Below are 22,226 nucleotides of genomic sequence, written 5' to 3'. Positions count from 1 at the left end.
AAGAAAAGACCGCCGCTAGCAAAGCAAGTTTACTAGTTAGCTTCTCCAATTTATGTGTATCCTAAACTTAAGAAAGTGTGTCAAATTGAGTGGGGAAAAAAGACAAACTAAGAAGCTAGAAACCTACCACTTCCACACAGAATGGGAGGATAACTCCCATTCAGTCAGACATGTCATGGCTGATGACATGCAGTGTAAAGGTAATGCCATATAATGTCATTTTTCATCAATGTAACATTACTGACACCTTGTAACCAGAACACCAGGACTTGTCTTTCAATATTTTTTGACTAATAATAGGTCATATTCAACCATGAAACAGCCGTTTATTTATTAATCACTGGTAATTCTTTTTTCTTTTTTTTTTTTTTACTGCTTGTGAAGTCTCCGCAGCAGTGATTCAGAAGAACGGAGCAAAATGCAATCAACATGGCTGCAGCATTCATGAGCCACCTTGCATAGACCATTTATGGTAAATTGAAGGTGTGGAGAGGATAAATTATTTATCGTTAGATTATTGTTGGTGCACTTTCAGAATTCTAAAAACTCTGGGGGTGTTTTTACATTCTTCCTGTAATTTTGACTTATAATTATGTTCAATTTAGTTTATTAATTTGACAGACCTTTTAAAAAATATTACTGTAAAGACATAATTTTGGATACAGTTCTCGTACTGGTATATATTGATGAATGGAAGACACCGTGGGGAATAATATTATTGTAGCAACACAGCTGCTCAAAATATGGCTCTCTTGAAACCATTTGTGTTCTTCAAGGCAATATTTCATTCATTTAAGTAGCAAACATCAGGAGCATAAGTTGATTACCAGTTTAACACTGCTACAATACAAATATAATTTAGTTTTTCTCAAGGTGAAGCCCAGAATATATGTAAACTAATATCAACAACCATCCATCTTTCTCAGCTCTCTCAGCCACTAAACTAATAACCATTCACAGAATCATACAAAACATACCATATTGTATTTGTCCCTGACAGTCGCTTGGCATTTGTCACAAATCCCTTCTAAATCACTAGCACAGGTTTAAGATTTTGTTGTCTACAAAGATTATTGAAAATGAAAGCAAAATGTAAACAGATTATTCGGAAGGATTACAAACCCAAAAACTAAAGTGACATTGTTAGGTGAAATCGTCATACAATGTTGACCATATTTTAATTACCAATGTTAGATGTTATTATTTTTACAGTTTTATATTCAGTCAAATCACGCATTGTGTGCCTAATGACACAGCACAATAAGATACGATAGGATATGGCTTTACTAGTCCCAAAGGTGGAAATTCCAGGTTTACAGCAGAAGCAAGTAGGTTTGAGTACCAAGCACACAAGGCATGGAAAATGCAAAATCAAGGTAATCCAAATCAAGACGTTATATACACTATTTACAGTTGTTTACATGTTGATCAGCCACAATTTTCTTTGCACGATTATTGGACAGAATTTTTGGACCAGTTCCTATTATCCTGACAGCTGCGGGAAGGAAATATCTGCAATATCTCTCCTCCCCACTTTGGATGTAATGGAGTTCCTAAGTGCAGTGAGTGTGTGTTGTTCATTATGAAGGCCATCAATCAGAGTTGCACTGATGCATGGTTTTCACTCACAAATGTCCACTTTCACACAAACTTAACTTTCACTCTCTCAGGGCCACATGATCATTGACGATTATTCCAATAGCAATGCAGTTCCACAAAAAGCTAAGAAAAAAAAAATAATGATCGGCACAAAAACAATCAAAACAATATTACAACACCTGAGGTGAAATCTTGTTACTGTAAGTTTCAGAATGTAACCGATATTTTGGGGGGAAGTTGCAAGAAATTGGTCATTTCAACTGCCGTTGTGCATGACGTCCCCAGAGAGCATCAGAGGAAGTTTGCTTTTTCTTTGGCTTTTCGCAGCTTTTTGGTAAAATTGATTCAAAGAGCTGCCCACGTCGTCCACATGCCTTTCAGAGATTTGTGTCACATGGGCCGCTCAATTTCATAGCCCAACAAAACAACTTGTTTTCATCCATTCCTGAAAAATAACCAAAAAAACACGGCAGAAAATGTCTTTGGAAAGCAGGACTTTTGGTCACACGATGTTAAATTTTGAGTGGAATAACGGAGCCTATTAAAGTCAACCAATCCATCTAAAGTGTTTAGACTCTGTCAGTGATAATGGTGACTGCTGGCTTGTTGAGACGTTTCATTAAAAAGCCTGGGCATCCACAACACACCGCTGGTTGCAAAATAAAGTGTCGGATCACATTTTTCATCTGCAAATTAAACCAATGTCAGGCTGAATTAAAGCCATTAGATGGTAAAATAAGAAATAACTCAGACCAGATGAGTATTGGGTTGGGCTGTCAGTCACTCTGGAGGAAATGAGAGTCCTCCTCTCACCACAAATTCTATTGAATGTCCTATAGTAGAGACTGACCCCCTCCATTCTTTCATGTGTTGTGATCTAAAGAATCATTCCTGCACCCAGGTCTTTCTAGATTAAAGGGCCCTGCCACAGAAATGCTGTTTATTCTTCTTCCACAATGGAAGCCTGGGTGCTTTTAAGAGTGAACTTCACATTGACATTGGTGCTCTTTGGTGAGTGCATCAGTGTAAGTGTGCTGGCAGAGGAGATAAACACAAGGCTAATCAATCGCATAGTGTTCTCAATTTTTCATTGCAGTCTCGTAGAAGCAGGAACACACTGAAGGAAACAAAAGGCCTTTGAGGTAACAGCATCTTGAGGCCTTGCAACACATCTCAATGAGTGATCACGTGAAATCATGTTTATGTCACCTGGTGTGTGAAACGCAGACAGGACAGAATACGACTGCACATATGCAGGCCAGCGTTAAACTGCACACTGCCACCCGAGTGCGTCAGATCCTTTGCCATGCCATTGTACTGATTTAAAGCCACAATAGCGCAGAATCATCCCCTGAGCAGAGGACCTATAGTGACACTGAAATGAATCGTCCCTGTGGCGTCTGACAACATTGGCTCGTCAGACAGAGCATGCTGAGCTGCGGATGAACAGGCGGACTAGGTCTTACTGGTCTGTAGACGGTAGAAGCAACACAATTTGTTAGACAATTTCCTATTCCACATCTTTGAGTTGACCCAAGTACTGACAGAAGACACACAATTTTTGAAACAAAAGATGCTTCTCGATTTACAGCATTTATGTTATTTTGTTTTCATTTGTATTAATGTTGTCACAGTCTAGAAATTACACTCACATAAACCGCAGTGTGTGCAAAATGGTGTAAATTGCTAACATTTTGGGCTATGGTCAGTAATTTATTCGATTATAGATCTGTCTAAATTGACACAAAGGGATACAGAAACAGAAATAGAAAAAAAACCTCTTGTGTGGACGCTGCAATTATGATGTGCAACTTTTAAAATGGGAAGATCATACATCTTTATACTTATTTTGCAAAAGAAAAGTGCACATCTCCTGTGGTCAGTATGCATACAGTAATGTACATACTGTAGAATGTTAATATGAATATCAAACTATGGAACGGGCTGCACGGCGGTCGAGTGGTTAGCACGCAAACCTCACAGAGAGGAGACCGGAGTTCAATTCCACCCTCGGTCATCTCTGTGTGGAGTTTGCATGTTCTCCCCGTGCATGTGTGGGTTTTCTCCGGGTACTCCGGTTTCCTCCCACATTCCAAAAACATGCTAGGTTAATTAGCGACTCCAAATTGTCCATAGGTATGAATGTGAGTGTGAATGGTTGTTTGTCTATATGTGCCCTGTGATTGGCTGGCCACCAGTCCAGGGTGTGCCCCGCCTCTCGCCCGAAGACGGCTGGGATAGTCAATAGACTAGATAGATAGACAATATATGTATATTAGAGCTGTGCAACAAAGCCCGTATTTGCTTATTTGTTGAGGTTGCAGAAGTATTATATTTTATATAATTTATATATTTGCATTCAAGAAAAAGTTTAAATACAATAATTCGTATTATTATTATTGTAATAATACTAACTACAATAATACAATAATAACATGTAAGAAAAAAAATAACAGCCATAACCTCATCGATGGCTGAAACAAAAACTAATAAAATATTGTAGTGTCGGGTATATGTTGTTCCAAGCTGCTGTTTCTTGTGTAAGCTACAGAGGGCAGTCAGGTTCAGCATGCTGATTAGAGCAAGCGTTTGGGGGAAAAAGGGTAGAATAAGAGGGGTGTGTCCTTGCCATGATGAGAACCAGCGTGCAAGACAGTGAGTGCTGTATGCTGCTGTTACAAATAAATGGCCAACTGAATACAGTCATCCTGATGTGTAGTTATTCAGCCGCCATTACAATATCATCGTGAACATGAACATGTGACACAGACTGCTCTTGTCGCTCTGTCCCCGCCCCGAAGCCCAGTCACTCATTACATTAGCTGATCCGAATGATGTCAAAGTTGGGATTTGTTGGTGTTGTTTCATTCATTTGGATTTAAACACATTTCCGGGTCTCGATGTAACTTTATCATTCTTTCATTTTTAAAGTCTACATTGCAGGTGCTCAGTTATTGTTCTCATAGGTGACAAATGTTCAAGTTCGACAAAAACCATCCCTCTCACAATGCTCTTGTTTTCAGGTCTCAGAGTGCAGCCACCATCATGGATGTGAAAACAAAACAACAAACAAGTCAGCTTTGCTCATTAGCTTGCTATTTACAGTCAGCAGTATGCTATGTGAAAGCGTGTTACATCACAGTGTCAACACATTCCCCAGCTGCACCTTACAGCAATCATCAGGTAAGGTTTTGTCACACATCGGTTGCAAAGTGATCCAGCAACATGTATTATTTGACTGCTTGTTCGCAACATCTGTAACACCAGCTGAGCGATGCTGAAGCACATAAAAAAATAAAAAATAAAAATCAACCCCCAGTGACAGAAAACAGTGTCACAGTAAACAAAAATGACCTCTTAGGGTCAACTCACTCACTCACTGACAATAATAAACAAACTACACACGGCTATTGACCAACCTAAGCTGACTTAATGCAATACATCAACAGTGGCTTACAATGAATACTTTATCAGTGTAATAGATTTATGTGATTGCATAACTTGTTTTTGTTGCTCAGCGGACTGTGTCATTGGCTTTACATGCAGTAGCTATGACTTTGCTACATTATTGTTCAACCCATTTATTAACATAAACTATATGCATTATTAAACATGATTAATAATTCCTGATTTACCTTGGTACTGTAATTCATACATGTATTCAATTTCACATGCTTTTCAATTGAGATAAAATCCATTCCACTAGACAAATACTCAAGAAGCATAAAATATAAAAGCACTTCCAATTTTTTTTAGACATCAGTCCACAGGGTGGATAATGATAATAAATTAATACAAAACCCCATCATAGATTATTCCAACTGATGTGTTTATGTCCGTGGGTATGACGGTCTTCCCCAGCAAAGACCAATTAAAGAGTCAACAGACCGTTTAAGGTCTGGTTAGTCTCAGACTGGCTTTTAATTTGATATTCATGCAGCCCACAAACTGGATGGTTGATCAAGTGAAGCAGATGGATGAGATGTCGGTTTGATTCAGGGATGCATGAAAATTAGTGTTTTGTGTCACTGTGGTGGTCCAATCATCCTCACTTACATCGCGTCAAAGAAAATAGATGGTGGAGGCCCATTTGTTTTGAATGCAGATACACAAGCATGTCCTACCGTATTAGGATTCTCTTCAATCCATCGCTTTACTGTGTTCAGAGCGATGCCAGCTGCAGGCTCATTGGGAAAGCCTGGGGAAGGAAAAATAAACAATATGAATAGCAGTTGTATGAAGTAGCAAAAAATGAAAGATACAGTAGAACACTGACACATTCTGGATATGTAAACTTAAAAGTGAATCGCAAGAAGAAGCCACCCAACCAAACATGGCCACTCTTCCATTTAATAAGCCCTGCATAAAGGACCAGAGATTGCAGAGGGCACTATCTCGCTGTAATGACAGAGGTCTCAACCTCAATTTCAACCCAAATCAACTGGTACAAGGGCCATGTCACATTCGTAGCTGGTTGGTTATTGCACAGGTCACTTTCTCGGATCTCTTTTTCTTCCTGGGTCATGGCCACGGATATAACACAGTATGACCTATGAAACAGGCTTACAAGTGCTGCAAGGACATTTAAGGTGGATGTAAAGAAAAACGGCTAGGCGAAAACAATCAGTCCTTACATTGCCTGAATGATGTCATCTGACACTTGACAGCGCTAGAGGTCAAAGTCGATGAATAACTGTTGTGGAAAGTTTATAGTGTTGACAGTGAAAAAAAAAGAAAGACAAAAACACCATTATCTAGCTTCAGTCACATTATTGATGTGTGTCTATGGTTTGGTTTTTCCTTTCTTTCTTCCACTCGCTGCCTTGCAGGATAGTTGAGTTACACCAAGAAGGGCTAACATGTTTGCTGTTCTACAAGAAAGGATGCGAGTTGCATACGAGCCAGAAGTCTGCGTGTTTGCAGACAGTTCATTGAGCGTTCAGCTTTTAAAGATTAGGTCAAAAGAATTTTGCTTCAAGAACCTAATCCAGCACGCCAAGTCAGTTTGCAGGTCACCTGATTCCTCTTCTCTCCTTTGCACTTAAACCTTAGCAGCTGTATCACCTTTTTTTAATAATATTTTTCCACACATTTACAATTATAGACCAGCATTTCAACGCACGCTTCCATGTAACATGAGTGAACAGATGTGAGAAAGACAAGAAAGCTGAGAAAAATAACCCACAGAGAGACAACCAGCTGTCTCGTGGAGGCTGTCATAAAAATAATAAGAAGAAAGGAAGGTCCATATTTGCACTTTCTTTAAAAAAATGTGACGTGAATAAGACAGACATTTTGAATGGATTTCAATCATAATACAAGGTAGAGCATCTGGTCACCTGGGGAGATTGCCAATGTTTACAATATACCCATGTAAACATTGAGTGTGGAAAATCATTGTAATAATATTAGCGCTGTCAATCCATTAAAATATTTGATCACGATTAATCACATTTTTAATCCATATTTAACTCATAATTAAGTAGTTTCATTAGTTTTTAAGTAGCGGAAACATCTTGGTGGTAAACGATCCGATGATAATTCCATAAAGTTTTATGGAATGGGATATTAATTTCCGAACTTTTTCTGCCATTATTTAAAACAATACAGTCAGCAAGCATATTTTTGTATAACTATTTTTCTTTATTATTATTATTAGCATATTAGCTGTAAAACTCACCCACAAACGTTCAGCAAATACAAAATGCGAGCGAGTGAGACCTCTCACACTGACACAAATATATTTTTTTGATTACAGCATCATCTCAAAATAAGATTTGTTTATTTATGATACTGGTTTTACATTCTAAATGTCTGTGAGTAAAAAAAAAAAGCCTATTTAGGAACATTCAGAAACGATTATTATTCCGGATTTGCCTCAATGCACCTTTCCTTCATGAAATGTATAAATGAATACATAATACCTAAATACCTTAAACACAGGGCTAAAGTCATAAAACATTTAATCAAAATTGCAAACTCAATGTAATTTTTTTTCTCTTTTAAAACACGTAAAAATCAATAAATATTAGTATTTATATTCGTACATATTAGTAAATATTATTATATTACAATACTGTAACTATACCCAGCGACATCTGGGATAGGCTCCAGTATACGGTATGCCTCAAAATGAGCACGTCAAAAAGACATTAATGATTTGTGAAAAAATCTATTCTATTAACACACTAACATTTGTGGTGATCTGAGACTTCTACTTAAATAAATGAACATTCCTGATGGAAGTTTTTTTTTCACTGCTCTAGTATTGGGTCTCATTTTGTCGAGATGTACCTAAAGTTGTGGCCAGAGGGTGTTCAGCAATGTTAAAAAAAAAACAATTGAATAAGTTCTACTCCTACATCGCCTCAACAGCCCTCTCTCACTCTCCTTTGGCTCTCTGTGGAGTGTGAAGGTTTCAGTGCAAGCCAATCTGTCAGGAGGTGGAGCGCTGGCGTCAGGTGCAGTGATGGTGGGCCCTCCAGGGTCTCTGTGCTGCTTGGCTCGGCTCTGTCCTAGGTTGGGAATATGGCCGACGCAGGGAGATTTGTCTTCGTGAGGCGTACTGATGGGATATGTGCCGTGCAGTGGCGCTGATGAGGACTCAGGTGGTACAACATTATTTGCGCTGGAGGGGTTCCTCTATTTCATCACAAAGTAGAGTTGGGGGTGCAATGAAGGAGGTGGATTTTGTTAACAAAAGAGAAACTAAGGCAACATTTACTAACATAATGTTTACATAATACATCCTGTGGCGTCAAATAGAGGGAAGTGACCACAACTAAAGTGTCATATTAGCACAACCTGACCTTTACCTCAGCATGTTCACACCATTTATTATTTCTAGACAAAAAATATCAAATTAATTGGGGTCTGTGTATTTTTCTCTATTAAGTGAAAGTACACCAATGTCTCCGTCCAATATTAAAAAAGAATCCATATATATATTCATATTTTTACAGCCTTGTGCATGTGGGATCTGTGTTCATAAAAAGACAGCCATACACAAATCCCTGATGCAACCCACAGACACGAGCCTTTGTTTGATGTACAACACCTTTATGAGTACTGTGTGTGCTCTGGATGTTAAAGCTGAAATGTCCAAGTGATTATTCATTTGACGCAATCCCACTCGCGGTTTACATATTCAATGTTGTTCTTTTTCCGACGGTGAAGAATATCCTTACTAGAATCAACAAAAATGTAACAAATGTTTATATCGAACTAGAGCATGGGAGAAAATAAATGCCTTAAGAATTTTTTTGTCAGCGTTGCACCTCTCTCTCTCTTTCCAACGTCTACTGAGTGAACTTTCACAACAAACTTGTACAGCTCATGTGTTTTTTTTTTCTTTGGTGAGAAGAAGTGAGAAGGTGCTACTGCACCACCTGATAAAGTGCAAGGAAGTAAGCCATCAAGCAGGATGCATGTACAGTATGTGCAATGAAACATCCCCATGCCTTCTTTGCTCTTATATAGCTATCCGAAGGCTTACCCTTCTTCTTGATATTTCTTATTTATTCATCCCTTGGAGCATTCTCTGTTAGAATGGAGACCTGGTACTCTCAACCTTTCCTTAAGTTGGCATTGGTCAAGGTCGCAACCATAGAGAAACACATTGCTAAAGGCTGCAGAGTCTGCTAAACAATCAACTGTCAAAAGACAAAAACCATGAAAACACTCTCGGAAGTTCTGTAAAATAATATTTCTAATACACAATTGAACCCAAGTTATAGCTATTAACCTGTTGTAAAAGGTCAAACAAAAACTGAAACAAAACTGACAAGCGCACTGTTTGCTTGAAGAATAACTGAGAATGTGGTGCAAAAACAGGCATATATTTTTGCCAATATTTTTTCTCAGACATAGAAAATGGATCACAAACCAAATCCTACATTGAAACTTGAGGTTAGGCAAAATGGCTTGATTGAGTTAAAAAATAAAATAAATATTAAACCAGCTGCACAACTTAATTCATGTTAAAATTAATGTAGATAATCTGGACCGGGGGCTGCACGGTGGTAGAGTGGTTAGCGTGCAGACCTCACAGCTAGGAGACCAGGGTTCAATTCCACCCTCGGCCATCTCTGTGTGGAGTTTGCATGTTCTCCCCGTGCATGCGTGGGTTTTCTCCGGGTACTCCGGTTTCCTCCCACATTCCAAAAACATGCTAGGTTATTTGGCGACTCCAAATTGAATGTGAGTGTGAATGGTTGTTTGTCTATATGTGCCCTGTGATTGGCTGGCGACCAGTCCAGGGTGTACCCCGCCTCAAACCCGAAGACAGCTGGCATAGGCTCCAGCACCCCCGCGACTCTTGTGAGGATAAGCGGTAGAAAATGAATGAATGAATGAATCTGAATCGGTCATAAGAGACAAATCTGTAAGATAAGCCAGTCAGGGCTGCACTACCTGAAGCCAGTTAAGATGTCAACTGAAAAAGGAAGATAAACGGGTTCTCACCCTGTCAGGACAGTTGAGGTTGCCCCAAGAACTCCAGATGCCAATGTGTGGGGATCAAACAACCCCCGAGCTACCATTCTGTGCTAACACCAGGCTATGACCATGACCGACTTTATATCCCACAGAAGGACAAGGAGACAAAGAAAGTTGGACGTACTTTATGTGAGCAAAATAGTGTAGGATGAAAGGGATCAGGTTTTATGGCAGAAGTGATGACCTCTCTTGGAAATGTTCCACAGAGGTGATGCCCAGCTTTGTCCTATATGCTAAAATTAACACCTCATTTTAAAACCATGGTAATGAGAAATGCTTCATTCTTGAGAAAGTTTTCAAATACTAACATCTTTTGATCTGAGTTTGGGATGTTGTTTTGGGAAGAATCAACTTTGAGATAATAATTTTCTTCTAATTGAGGACACACTTTTCACACTAATGACCCACTTCCCTTGTAAAGCATCCCAAAATATCCAACACATATTGCTTCACATTTCAGCACACTTTTATTAGTGTACTAGGTGTAGTATGTGGCACTTTGCTGTTTGTTGACTGGTCAACAAAGAATTACTTGGTAACCATCCAATAGCCCCGTTGCGAGTATTAGTGACCTACCTAAAAGTGCAGTTTTCCTTTAAAGCTGCAGGTACACAAAGTTGACAAATAGTATGTTTTCTAAATCCCAGCATCAAGGCTAAGTTTAGGCCAACAGGCTTCAAATATATGATTGTGGTACTTTAGACATATTTAAAATAGTTGAAAAATACTTGGTTAGAGGTGACCTACCTAAAAGTGCAGTTTTCCTTTAAAGCTGCAGGTACACAAAGTTGACGAATAGTATGTTTTCTAAATCCCAGCATCAAGGCTAAGTTTAGGCCAACAAATATATTATTGTGGTACTTTAGACATATTTAAAATAGTTGAAAAATACTTGGTTAGAGGTGACCTACCTAAAAGTGTATTTTTCCTTTAAAGCTGCAGGTACACAAAGTTGACAAATAGTATGTTTTCTAAATCCCAGCATCAAGGCTAAGTTTAGGCCAACAGGCTTCAAATATATTATTGTGGTACTTTAGACATATTTAAAATAGTTGAAAAATACTTGGTTAGAGGTGACCTACCTAAAAGTGCAGTTTGCCTTTAAAGCTGCAGGTACACAAAGTTGACGAATAGTATGTTTTCTAAATCACAGCATCAAGGCTAAGTTTAGGCCAACAAATATATTATTGTGGTACTTTAGACATATTTAAAATAGTTTAAAAATACTTTTAGAATTCACTCTACTGACTGTACATGGAAAACTGAACAGTTTCACTTGGAAACATAGCTTTAAATGCTCTTCCAATCCAGACTAAACTCACTGTATTAAACTCTTGCTTTTGCCAGAGGGAGGGGACCTGCCTGGCCATCGCTGGCGAACAAGTAGCATGATATCACAGTTTAAAGATAAGGTGTCATAAATGTCTCCAAGCTTCCTAATCCTAAAGGGATGAAGACAGCTGGCTTGGAGGGAAGAATCTTTCGCGCTTTACACCTTTGATCTGACCAGAAGAGGAGAATGGCAGCATGGACAATCCAGTAGAATTTGGGTGGATTACACCCGCATATCTCCCACAGGCAACCAGTCAGTGCTGTATCTCTTTTGTCAACAGTCCGCAGATTTATCACAGAAACACACGAAGGTGGAGAGTGAGCAGTAAATAGGGAGATATTTCTTCTTGGAGGAGCAAGTAGGATTGCTGCACTGAGGGTGTGTCACTGCTTTGACGAGGTTATGCAGTACATGCAAGTGTGCCGTTGCATATGTCATGTGAATATTATCAATGTCCTTGCTTTTGCATCCTATCAGTTTTTCTTTATTGTTCTTCTAATATTGATCTGAGCATATGCATCCTAAACAAATCATTACAAGGCAGCAATGCCCTGATCTCTCCAAGGCTAAATTATCCACAGGACGTCTTTAAAATACGTTCTGTGTGACTTTGCTGGTATTGCAGACAGAAGAACTGTAGAAGGAAGGAAAAACATAAAAAAAACATGGTATAGGAGAGCAGACAGGCGAATGGGATGAATAAAGACAAAATGACCTCTCTAAGTATAGGTAGTCGACTTTTGGCACCAATCTTGTGAGACATTAAGAAGCGCCTCCACCTTGGAGGAATAATCCATTTATACACAGGTCACATGGCGATGATGGATGTGCAAACAGGAGTAACACTTAATAACCTCTATCATGCTAGGTGACCCCATAGCCCACAGTGGGTACCAGTTTGTTTACGGGTGGTACTTCCAACACGCTATCCGTACCGAAATTCTGTTGTGGCTAATGGGCCTGACTGAGGGATTAGACTGTCAGCCTAGTGTGAGCCCTCATTTTTCTTCCCACGCATTGAAGGCACCCCCTGTGCCCCCCTGCTTCACCCAACCTTCCTGCTCTGCCATCATCTGTCAGTGGTGACTGAGTCCTCTGGAATCTCGAGGCACGAGAGACAGTGTCAATTCGCATTAGCTTTTTTTTGACAAATACTGTATGTGTTTCAATTGCCATTGTTCACTTATGACAATGGAAGCTAATACGGTAAATGTTTATTTGTTGTTTACTGTACATTTCTTCAGTACATGTAACAATATCTCAATAGTTATATTCACTCATAGCTCAGACTGTATCCCCTTCTGGTTCCAGTCTACAGCACTAAGCCTTCTGTGTAATTTAGTACTACGGTTTCCTTGCAAGCTCCCCAAAACATGACATAGCCGCCTGGGCACAATGAGGGGGGACGACTGCTGTATCCACGGAACCTAATATCCAACACTTACGGTCCACCCCGGACACGTCTGCATGGTAATGTTGCATTTTCATCTTCATGCGGGTGGCAGGAGTCGAGTGGCAACCAGCTATGAGGCGCATTAATGCAAAAGCATGTTACTGTGTAGCCCTTTGCTATGAACACGATACGGCAACCGGATCGGCGCAATCTTGTGCCAGAAGCCGATATTATCCAATCTTCAAAAATACCGATTTTGTACATACATACATACATTTTGTTCTATATTATCACCCATCCGTTTTCTATGCCGTTTGTCCTCACGAAGCTCATGGGGGAATTCAGGAGTCTATCTCAGCTGACTTTTTTCAGCCAGAGGCGGGGTCCACCCTGGACTGGTTGCCAACCAATCACAGGGCACATATAGACAAACAACCATTCACACTCACATTCATACCAAATGCAATGGTCAATTTAGAATCTCCAGTTAACCTGACATGTATATTTCTGGAATATGGGCGGACCCAGGAGTACCAGACAAAAACCCACACAAGCACGGGGATAACATACAAACTCCACACAGTGATGAACTTTTTTTTTTATCTTTTCATATTTATACTGAAATAAAATGGTTGAAATGAAATAGCAAATAAATGTAGCAGAAAGAACAATGGTACTCACAACAAACCAGAACGGAGATTGACTACTTCCTGGTGGTATAACAGTTAGACTCAAAATTATTTCAGTCCCCATTTTAAATAAAATCTATTTGCAAAATGCATTGAAAATAGTGACATCTTACAACATTAAAATATTAAATAATTTTGAGTGACACTGCATTAGCCACAATAATGACCATGATCCTCATGAGGGTCGCGGGGGTGCTGGAGCCTATCCCAGCTGTCTTCGGGCAAGAGGCAGGGTACACCCTGGACTGGTCGCCAGCCAATCACAGGGCACATATAGACAAACAACCATTCACACTCACATTCATACCTATAGACAATTTGGAGTCGCCAATTAACCTAGCATGTTTTTGGAATGTGGGAGGAAACCGGAGTACCCGGGAGAAAACCCACGCATGCACGGGGAGAACATGCAAACCCCACACAGAGATGGCCGAGGGTGGGATTGAACTCGGGTCTCCTAGCCGTGAGGTGTGCGCCTAACCACTCGACCACTGTGCAACACGACCAGTGATTTATTATGGAAAAAAGTTTTGGAACTAACTTAAATTTTGTGTTCAATTGTAGTGCCCATAAAAATTACAGAAGCATAAAATGATTTCCTACAATAAAATACTGAAGGTGCATAGTTACTGCAGAACAAAATTTAAGCCATGACAGTAGTTTTGACAGGGTTGTGCTACTAACATACACAAATATAACTAAACCCATTGAAGACATAATCTTCAGCCTTGCACTTCAAACTCAAGTAATAAGAGACATTGCAATGATGTAACTTTCACATTTTAGTTTAGAATTCTGGAATATAAAATTGTCCATAAAGGTTATCTAAAGTGCACAAAAACTGCCAAAAGCGTGCCAGAAAAAGAGTAGAGTCTTTTTCTGAGTCTGGCAGCACAGGGAGAACGCATGGCGAGGAGCACAGAAATACAATATGCTACAATGCCATTCTTTTTTGGAAATCCATCCTCTATTTGCCCTCTGCTGTGTTCGGATCTTCAGCTTTAATCAGCTGCATTGTTCTGTGGAGATGCAGTTATGGGAAGTGCTAAGCTGTTTATTTATTGAAGAGGCTTTAATACCTCCCCTCAGCAGCAGGCTTGGCTCGCCACAGCCTCACACTTTGAAGTAAGGGGCTTCTGGCAGGGTGCAATGACGGGCCCCCACCGGCAGTGCAGCACTCGACACCACAATAAACACAGTGAACTGCAATAAGCTGTGCCCTCGTCAGCCGCATACAGTAACAACAATGAACCTCCCCCCCTCCCTATATGAATGTCTCTGTTGTGCTCCAACACAGCTGTTTAACAACAAAAGGCCACAGCCACTTTGAAAATCGGCCTGCATGTAATCACTTCCATTCTTTTATATCACCCTGTACATGAACAAAACAGCCGTCACCAAATGTATTAATATTCAAGTGTTTATCCTGTTCAGGGTCACGGGTGAGCTGACTTTGGACAAGACGTGGGCTACGCATGGAGTAGCCTCCAGTAAATCACAGCGCATATATAGACACATGAGCTAACTACAGTCTCCAATTAACTAACCTCCATGTTGTTGGACTGTGGGAAGAAACCAGGGTACCCAGAAAAAAACCATGCAAGCACTGGGGAGAGCATGCATGTGTTAATCTGCCACTGTGTTTTACTGCATTTGTTTAGGGCTTAGTGCTACCAACAACTAAACAGATGTGGTTAGTATGTTGGTCACACAGTCAGGAGATAGGAGGGTGGGTGGAGTTTGCATGTTGTCCCTGTGTGTGCATGGGTTTTCTCACCCCTGGCAATCAGTCTAGGGCAGGGGTGGGCAAACTACGGCCCGGGGGCCACATCCGGCCCGCCAAGTGTTTGAATACGGCCCGCCCAATCTTTTAAAAGTATTTAATTGAAACTCAACATACAACCTGGCATCATGGCCTGAGCCAACCTTTTGATGGTTGTATCAATTTCGTTGTTTGTCATGGTCTGAGCAAAGTGCTCCTGAAAAAAGAGACACAAGCACATAATAATAATAAAAATTAAAACAATAATTATTATATTATTATTATAACTATTATGATTTTTATATTTATTATATTAATGCTAATTATTATATTAATTATATATAATAATATTGTTATATTTGCATATTTTACATAATAATAATATAATTATTATTATTATTATTTTAATTTTATTTTAATTATTATAATATTTTATTATTTTTAAAATATTTAAATATAAATATAAAATAATAAATAATAGCAGATTGAATGACAATTTTACAGATACAATAATACCAGGTGGACTGTTACGTGTAAAATATATAGTCTGCCCCCCCCCCCCCCCGGATATTTTGTTATATCAATGCGGCCCGCGAGTCAAAAAGTTTGCCCACCCCTGGTCTAGGGTGTACCGTGCCTCTCACCCAAAGTCAGCTGGGATAGGCTCCAGCATACTGCGAGGGATAGGCCGGTAGGATCGAAAACAGATGTCTTAGTTTAAAGATTTAGAAAATGCCAGCATAGAATATGGTGTCTGATCAGCTGCCTACTACATAATACATTTACATGAGCTTGTGAACATGTGAATTTTTGTTTCTGTACGCTTTTGAAAAGTTGTACCTCAGGCGCACAGATTTTTTAAAATGATGCTCATTCACCGAGAGCTGCTTAAGAAGCTGTGATTTGCATAGCTTACCAGTACTGCGCATACTAACTGCTTGTACTCACAGTCTTATTCAAAAGGACATTTTTAATACCTCGTGAGGAAAAGCGGTAGAAAATGAATGAATGAATGAATGAATGCTCAGTGTTCAGAATATTTTGATGGGAAATTTAAGTTAATGATATATATATATATATATATATATATATATATATATATATATATATATATATATATATATATATATATATATATATATATATATATATATATATATATATATATATATATATATATATATATATATATATATATATATATATATATATATATATATATATATATATATATATAGCACAAAATAAACATGAACAGAAAAGGTGTCCAGTGTTTATGTAACAAACTGTTTTTTTCATTTATAAATCGCTCTGGAGTATAAGTTGCAGGAGCAGCCAACCTATGAAAAAAGTGTGACTTATAGTCCGGAAAATATGGTGTATATATATGTATATATATTTATTTGTTTCATGTTTATTTTTTTACTTTTTTATTTTATGTTTTATTTTTTTCTACCTAATTATGCATAATAATTGATATTGTCTACTATATATATAGTATTTTCTTAACTATATTAAGAAACTATGTTAAGAAAATACTATATATATATTATTATATACTATATTATATATTATTATACTATATATTATATATATTTCTTAACTATATATATATATATATATATATATATATATATATATATATATATATATATATATATATATATATATATATATATATATATATATATATATATATATATATATATATATATATATATATATATATATATATATATATATATATATATATATATATATATATATATATATATATGACAACAACATATTTGAGATGGAGGAAGATCTCCAGGTTTTCCTCAGCAATCCGAAACACTACTCGCTGCATTGTGGAAAGTATCTGATCACAGATCAGATTGTAAAACCCTCCAGAGAGTAATCCATGCTGGGGAAGAAGGTAGAAGCACAGCAACTAAAATGATCAAGTCCTTATCTCAGCCTGCAAATTGACATTTTTTTTCCTAAATTAGACATATGATTCAAAAACATGTTGGCCTCAACAGTGGCCAAAATATAGTCAATCACACCGCTTTAAAAAGCCAAGTGAGCAACATGTGACTGTTTTCTGGGATTGCGAACCAGAAAAAACATATGGTGGCGGTTGTCTATTCAGCTTCTGCCATCAGGGATCGCCATAGCGAGTCACTCGCATGATTTGTTTGGCTTACTTTTTACACCGTTGCTGATGCAATCCTCCCATTTATCCGGGTTTAGATCCGCCACTTGGGAGCTTCAGTGTGCGGAATGCTGAGGCACTGGCCAGAAATCAAACCGCCACAGACAGCACAAAATGCAGTAGCATAAATCAATACACTACCAGTACCTGTAAAAACATATGGAATTAATTACAGATATATTTGGGCCACTTCAATATGTGCCACTAAATCTGACACAGTTGGGATATTCTACATTGCCTCAAGCTGTAATATTAGAACAAAATTTTTTCAACTTTGACATCAATTGATGTTAGCTGAATATCTTGGCCTGATACCAGCAAAAACAGTATCGTATTATATCAGGCTGCATCTAAAATCTCCAATATTGGCACTCTGATACAAGCAGTCCATTCTACTGCCCGAGCCAACACAGCAACACTTGTGTTCATCATGCAGAACCCACGTGAGCAAAACAACAGCGTGTGATATCGTGTTTAGCAAAGAATAGGAGTCAGAAAAGGACATTGGAGATGAGTGTAAACCTTGTCATGCATAAGTTTCCCTTTGTAGCAAAGTAACGGGATAATTTTCATACTGCCAACCACATTGTGCATTTGAAGCACGACTTTCGCAACACCACTGCTATAACAGAAAGGAGACAGTCTTTGCCGGAGGTGAGTAATGTAGGGTTTAAACGCTTCAATGCGCAGCTCAATTGTTGTTAAAACTATACACCAGACAGTGTGTAACTGTGCTTATTTTGTGTAAGTAATCGAACAAAAGCGGTTCAGCTGCTGTCTGGGAGTCCTGGGGAGGGCTTGGGAGTGTGACCAGTCACGGCGAAGTGGGCTTGGCGGGAGGCATGCAAGGCGCGGGGTAAATTACATACAGTTACAGTTTGGGTAGTAAATAGGCAGGAAATCAATGGAAACACTGCAAGAAGAGGTGCAGAGTCTGGAAGATCTAGAAAGCTTTCTGTTCGGGTTATAATAAAAAATAAAAATTACTTAAAAAAAAAACTTAAAGTATATTAGGAAAGCAGGAAGTGAACAAATGTAACAGTTACTGATTGTAAAAGTACCAGAAGGAGGGGTAGGATTTAATAAGCTTTGCTTCTTCCTACTCCTTTTGGACATGTGGAACTGTGAACTGATCAATTGTAATCTGATGCATGTTCAAATTAAATAAAACCATTACAATTACCATAATGAGTAGGAGTCCACAAAGGCACAAAGGTTTGAAAATTAGTATCATCGGTCTCCTTTAACGGCCAGTCCAGGGTGTACCCCTCCTCTTGCCCTAAGACCTGCAAACTTAGTGAGGATAAGCGGCATAGAAAATAGATTTGATGGATGGAGGTCCCTTTTAAACTACTTATTGTGACCTGTAGAAAAACTGTTTCTTGAAAAAGACACAAACGTATTAGTTTAAATGTACAAATGCAGACTGTCAAATTTTATGGTCAATTTCTCTTAAATCCAAAGACCGTAAGACATCTAAAAAAAAAAATGATGACCAAAGTGATGCCTAAGCGAGGCGGTATGTGGGACAGTACCCACAGCACGATTAATATCTCTAAAAAACACAGAGCATGGTCTCATCACCTTATGAAGGACAGTCCATCTTTTTCTATTGGTGTTGATGGAGACGTAAAACCCTTTCAGGGTTTTTTTTTTATATGACTTGCAAGGCCGAGGAAGTCTCATTTTGTTTTTGGTGTTTGTGAAACTGTTGCTCACTGGAGTGTTGCCGCTGCTGTTAATGTATGGAAGAATAGCTTGAGGGAACAGTGTTTGCACCATAGGTACATAATCTGCTGCTAATAAAGAGTGATCAAATCACATAGAAACTCTTGTGAGACAACTGTGCTCGCAATTACAGGTCCCAGATCCTGTTTAATAGTTCCTCACGTATACACTGACTTTATTTAAAATTTAAATAGAAAATTGGCATCTTGGTAGTTTTAAATTATTCATATAATGCAAGGGTTCCTGTTATGGAAAGCACTTTGTTTAGAAACTATTGTCACAATAAGGAAATTACATTAACATGTGAATTACAACTTAAGTGCATTGCTTATTGCAAGATAGGCATGTGCAAAAACTCAACCAAAATGAACAAAACCAGATTTACTTCTCACTTGTCATCCTGCTTCATGAATCTGCTGAGTTTCCCTGCATCTAGCACCTTTTTCTATGATAACTTCAAAGCCTGTTTATGTCAACAAGTTTGGCATATTTGCAAAGTGACTTTGTTTAATGAGCACAGCGGTTCGGTGCCTGCACGGTTCATTTGAGGCCAGCTGGTCCCATGAGGTATTCTGTTAGCCTGATTCAAGGCTACTGTCAATGGGTAACATGCTCAAAGGCAGGGGTGTCCAAACATTTTCCACCGAGGGCCACATACTGGAAAATGAAAGGATGCAGGGGCCACTTTGATATTTTGTGAGCCAACAAACACATGGAGATACGCAAAAAAGTTATACACATTATTAAGCTGCCTTTGCTCTTTTTTTCTTATTTTTGCTGTTTTGGTAGTCTGAGCTGTGCCAAGATTGGGGTGGGACATGTGTCCCCCACGATGGTCCATGTGGTGAGGCGCATTTTAGCCTCTCATGTGCAGTCTGGTGGACCCTGCACATTTAAAGGCATTGAGGGGCGTTCATTTGATTGGCTAAGATTACACTCGGTTGTGTTAAACCCTCTCATGTCTTCTCTCCTCCCGCTTTGCCACTTGCACCGGTGGGAGGGTGTGGGTGCGCCACGCAGTGCGCCGCATTCACAAAAATTGTAAAGTGCACTGGCCACACCCTGTTTATGAAAATAGAGCAATATAACCTTTTTTCCACAACCTAATTTTCGACAAATTAAAACTTTATTTGTTGTTTTGTTTGTTTTTCAAACTAAAATGATGACTTTTTCTCGTGAGATTACAACATTTTTCTATTTTGACTTATTTCCTATAAAATCACTGCTGATTGTTTTCATTTCTGTGTTGTTGTATTCAGTTGTATTGTTAAATCATATTTTCAAAATGTGCCACTGGCCACTTACATTCAATGTGAATTCTTAAAAAAAAAAAAGCCAAATAATGGTAATCTTACCGTAGATCCCTGTGGATATACATGGGAAGGCCTGTGGGGACAAGACAAAGAAATGACGGTCAAAAGATTCACAGTCAGCAAGCATGAACAACAACAATGATAAATCCCCAAATCAAAGAAAACATCTATTTTCGACATCTTTTGCACACACTCATCCAGAAAGGCAGAAATAGAAAGAGGGCAAATTTATTGAATATAAATATTTTCTCATAAGCTAAACTGGAGAAGCTTATTTGTGTCTGCCTTCCAATAAAGTCACCACATTGTAATAGTTCCTGGTTTGGAGCACTTTGCAGCAGACATATTATTCAAGCATGGCTTTATAGCTTAAAATAGTACCATTATTCTTTACTTGTGTCGGCAAATATATTATGATACATAGGCCTTGCTCTGAGCGTCCCTATTTCACATTTATCTTTTTAAGTATATTAATAAACAGTAAAGAGAAAGGATTTTTTTCCCCCTCCAAAAGGTTCCATTTGTCCTGAAAAGCAGCTGAACTGGTGCTTTGGTTCCTGCATTCATCAAAGGGTGTGACCAAACCATTAATAAATAAAATGTCACGAGCAGCTCACTAATGGATTAATATTAAAAGCACTAATACTGTATACTAGCACTCTGAATATACAATATAATAGTCAGCAAAACCATCTATGGCTTGTTCTTTTCAAACAAACAATTTAGAACGATGGTTTCACCCCAGATAATTTTGAATGATTTGTCATTATATTAGTAATTATGGTCATACTCTTTTCAACACAGCAAAAATGGGAAAAATAAAAATAATTTTGTATGTCATGGTTTGTGCTTCTTGAAATTATTCCCAAGAACATAAACTGCCTTTCTGACATTTTGTGTCACAGTGTACTGAAAGTGTGCAGACAAACATACAGTATAAAATACACCACTTTTAAAATGCTAAAAATGTGAATGACAACCAGTCAAATAAATTAAGCACCAAAGTTATATTTGTTGGCATATTGGCATATATACATACTGTATAGTGATGATCAACAGAACATTTGAGGTAGAAATCTAGGAGGGTTGTAATTATACCTTGTGAATTCATTGTTGGTGTCGTGCTCGGTTAGCTAAGATTATGATGAGTTATGTTGTCACGTTTAATTGCATACGGGTTGATCTCTGTGAAAAAGTGAACCAAATATACATTGCGTAATACTTAATTTATATAATATAATTTGTATAGTAGAATTTGAGGGTTGATTTTGGAGGCCCAAGAAAGGCCAGCATTGTTAATTCAGTGAACGGCATCATGCCATGAAAAAGCTTTTTGTTTCTGTATGCCAATATCCTAAACAAATGATTCATATAAGGATAATCCAGTTTAGGGCTTGAAAATAAAAATGATGTAAAAAAAGAAAATGGTCTCAAAGTTTCTATTGACTGTCTCTGCTGTTGTCATGACCCTTAACAGCTACTCTTCAGCCTGGATAGCCTCTCATTAGCACAGGAGTCATAACAGAACATTCAGAATTGTTTGTGGTGCTTGTTTAAACTTTGCCACCTCCTCAAATTTACTCGTCGGGACATTTTCAGCATGTTTTATTTTCCACTGCGGATAACATTTGACGAGCTGCTATTTGTGTGTATTGAGTTCCTCTTCCCAACACACGTGCACATATAGACCCCTTGTGGTTCTCAAGCACTGCCCTT

At 38.3% G+C, this 22,226-nt stretch overlaps 1 protein-coding gene across 2 annotated transcripts in view; it reads right to left on the bottom strand.

The window, feature by feature from the left end:
• macrod2 (mono-ADP ribosylhydrolase 2) overlaps nt 1–22,226 on the bottom strand; it is a 437,400-nt gene that overhangs the window by 113,249 nt on the left and 301,925 nt on the right. For both annotated transcript variants that reach the window (XM_058058340.1, XM_058058339.1), the window contains exons 7-8: nt 20,553–20,583; nt 5,724–5,797 (exon numbers count right to left, since the gene is read on the bottom strand). In XM_058058340.1, the coding sequence (XP_057914323.1) occupies nt 5,724–5,797; nt 20,553–20,583 (105 nt within the window). The remainder of the gene's footprint in view (nt 1–5,723; nt 5,798–20,552; nt 20,584–22,226) is intronic.

Source organism: Doryrhamphus excisus, chromosome 20 (genome assembly GCF_030265055.1).
Source record: "Doryrhamphus excisus isolate RoL2022-K1 chromosome 20, RoL_Dexc_1.0, whole genome shotgun sequence".
NCBI lineage: Eukaryota > Metazoa > Chordata > Actinopteri > Syngnathiformes > Syngnathidae > Doryrhamphus > Doryrhamphus excisus.
This window is presented reverse-complemented; position numbering and strand designations above follow the sequence as displayed.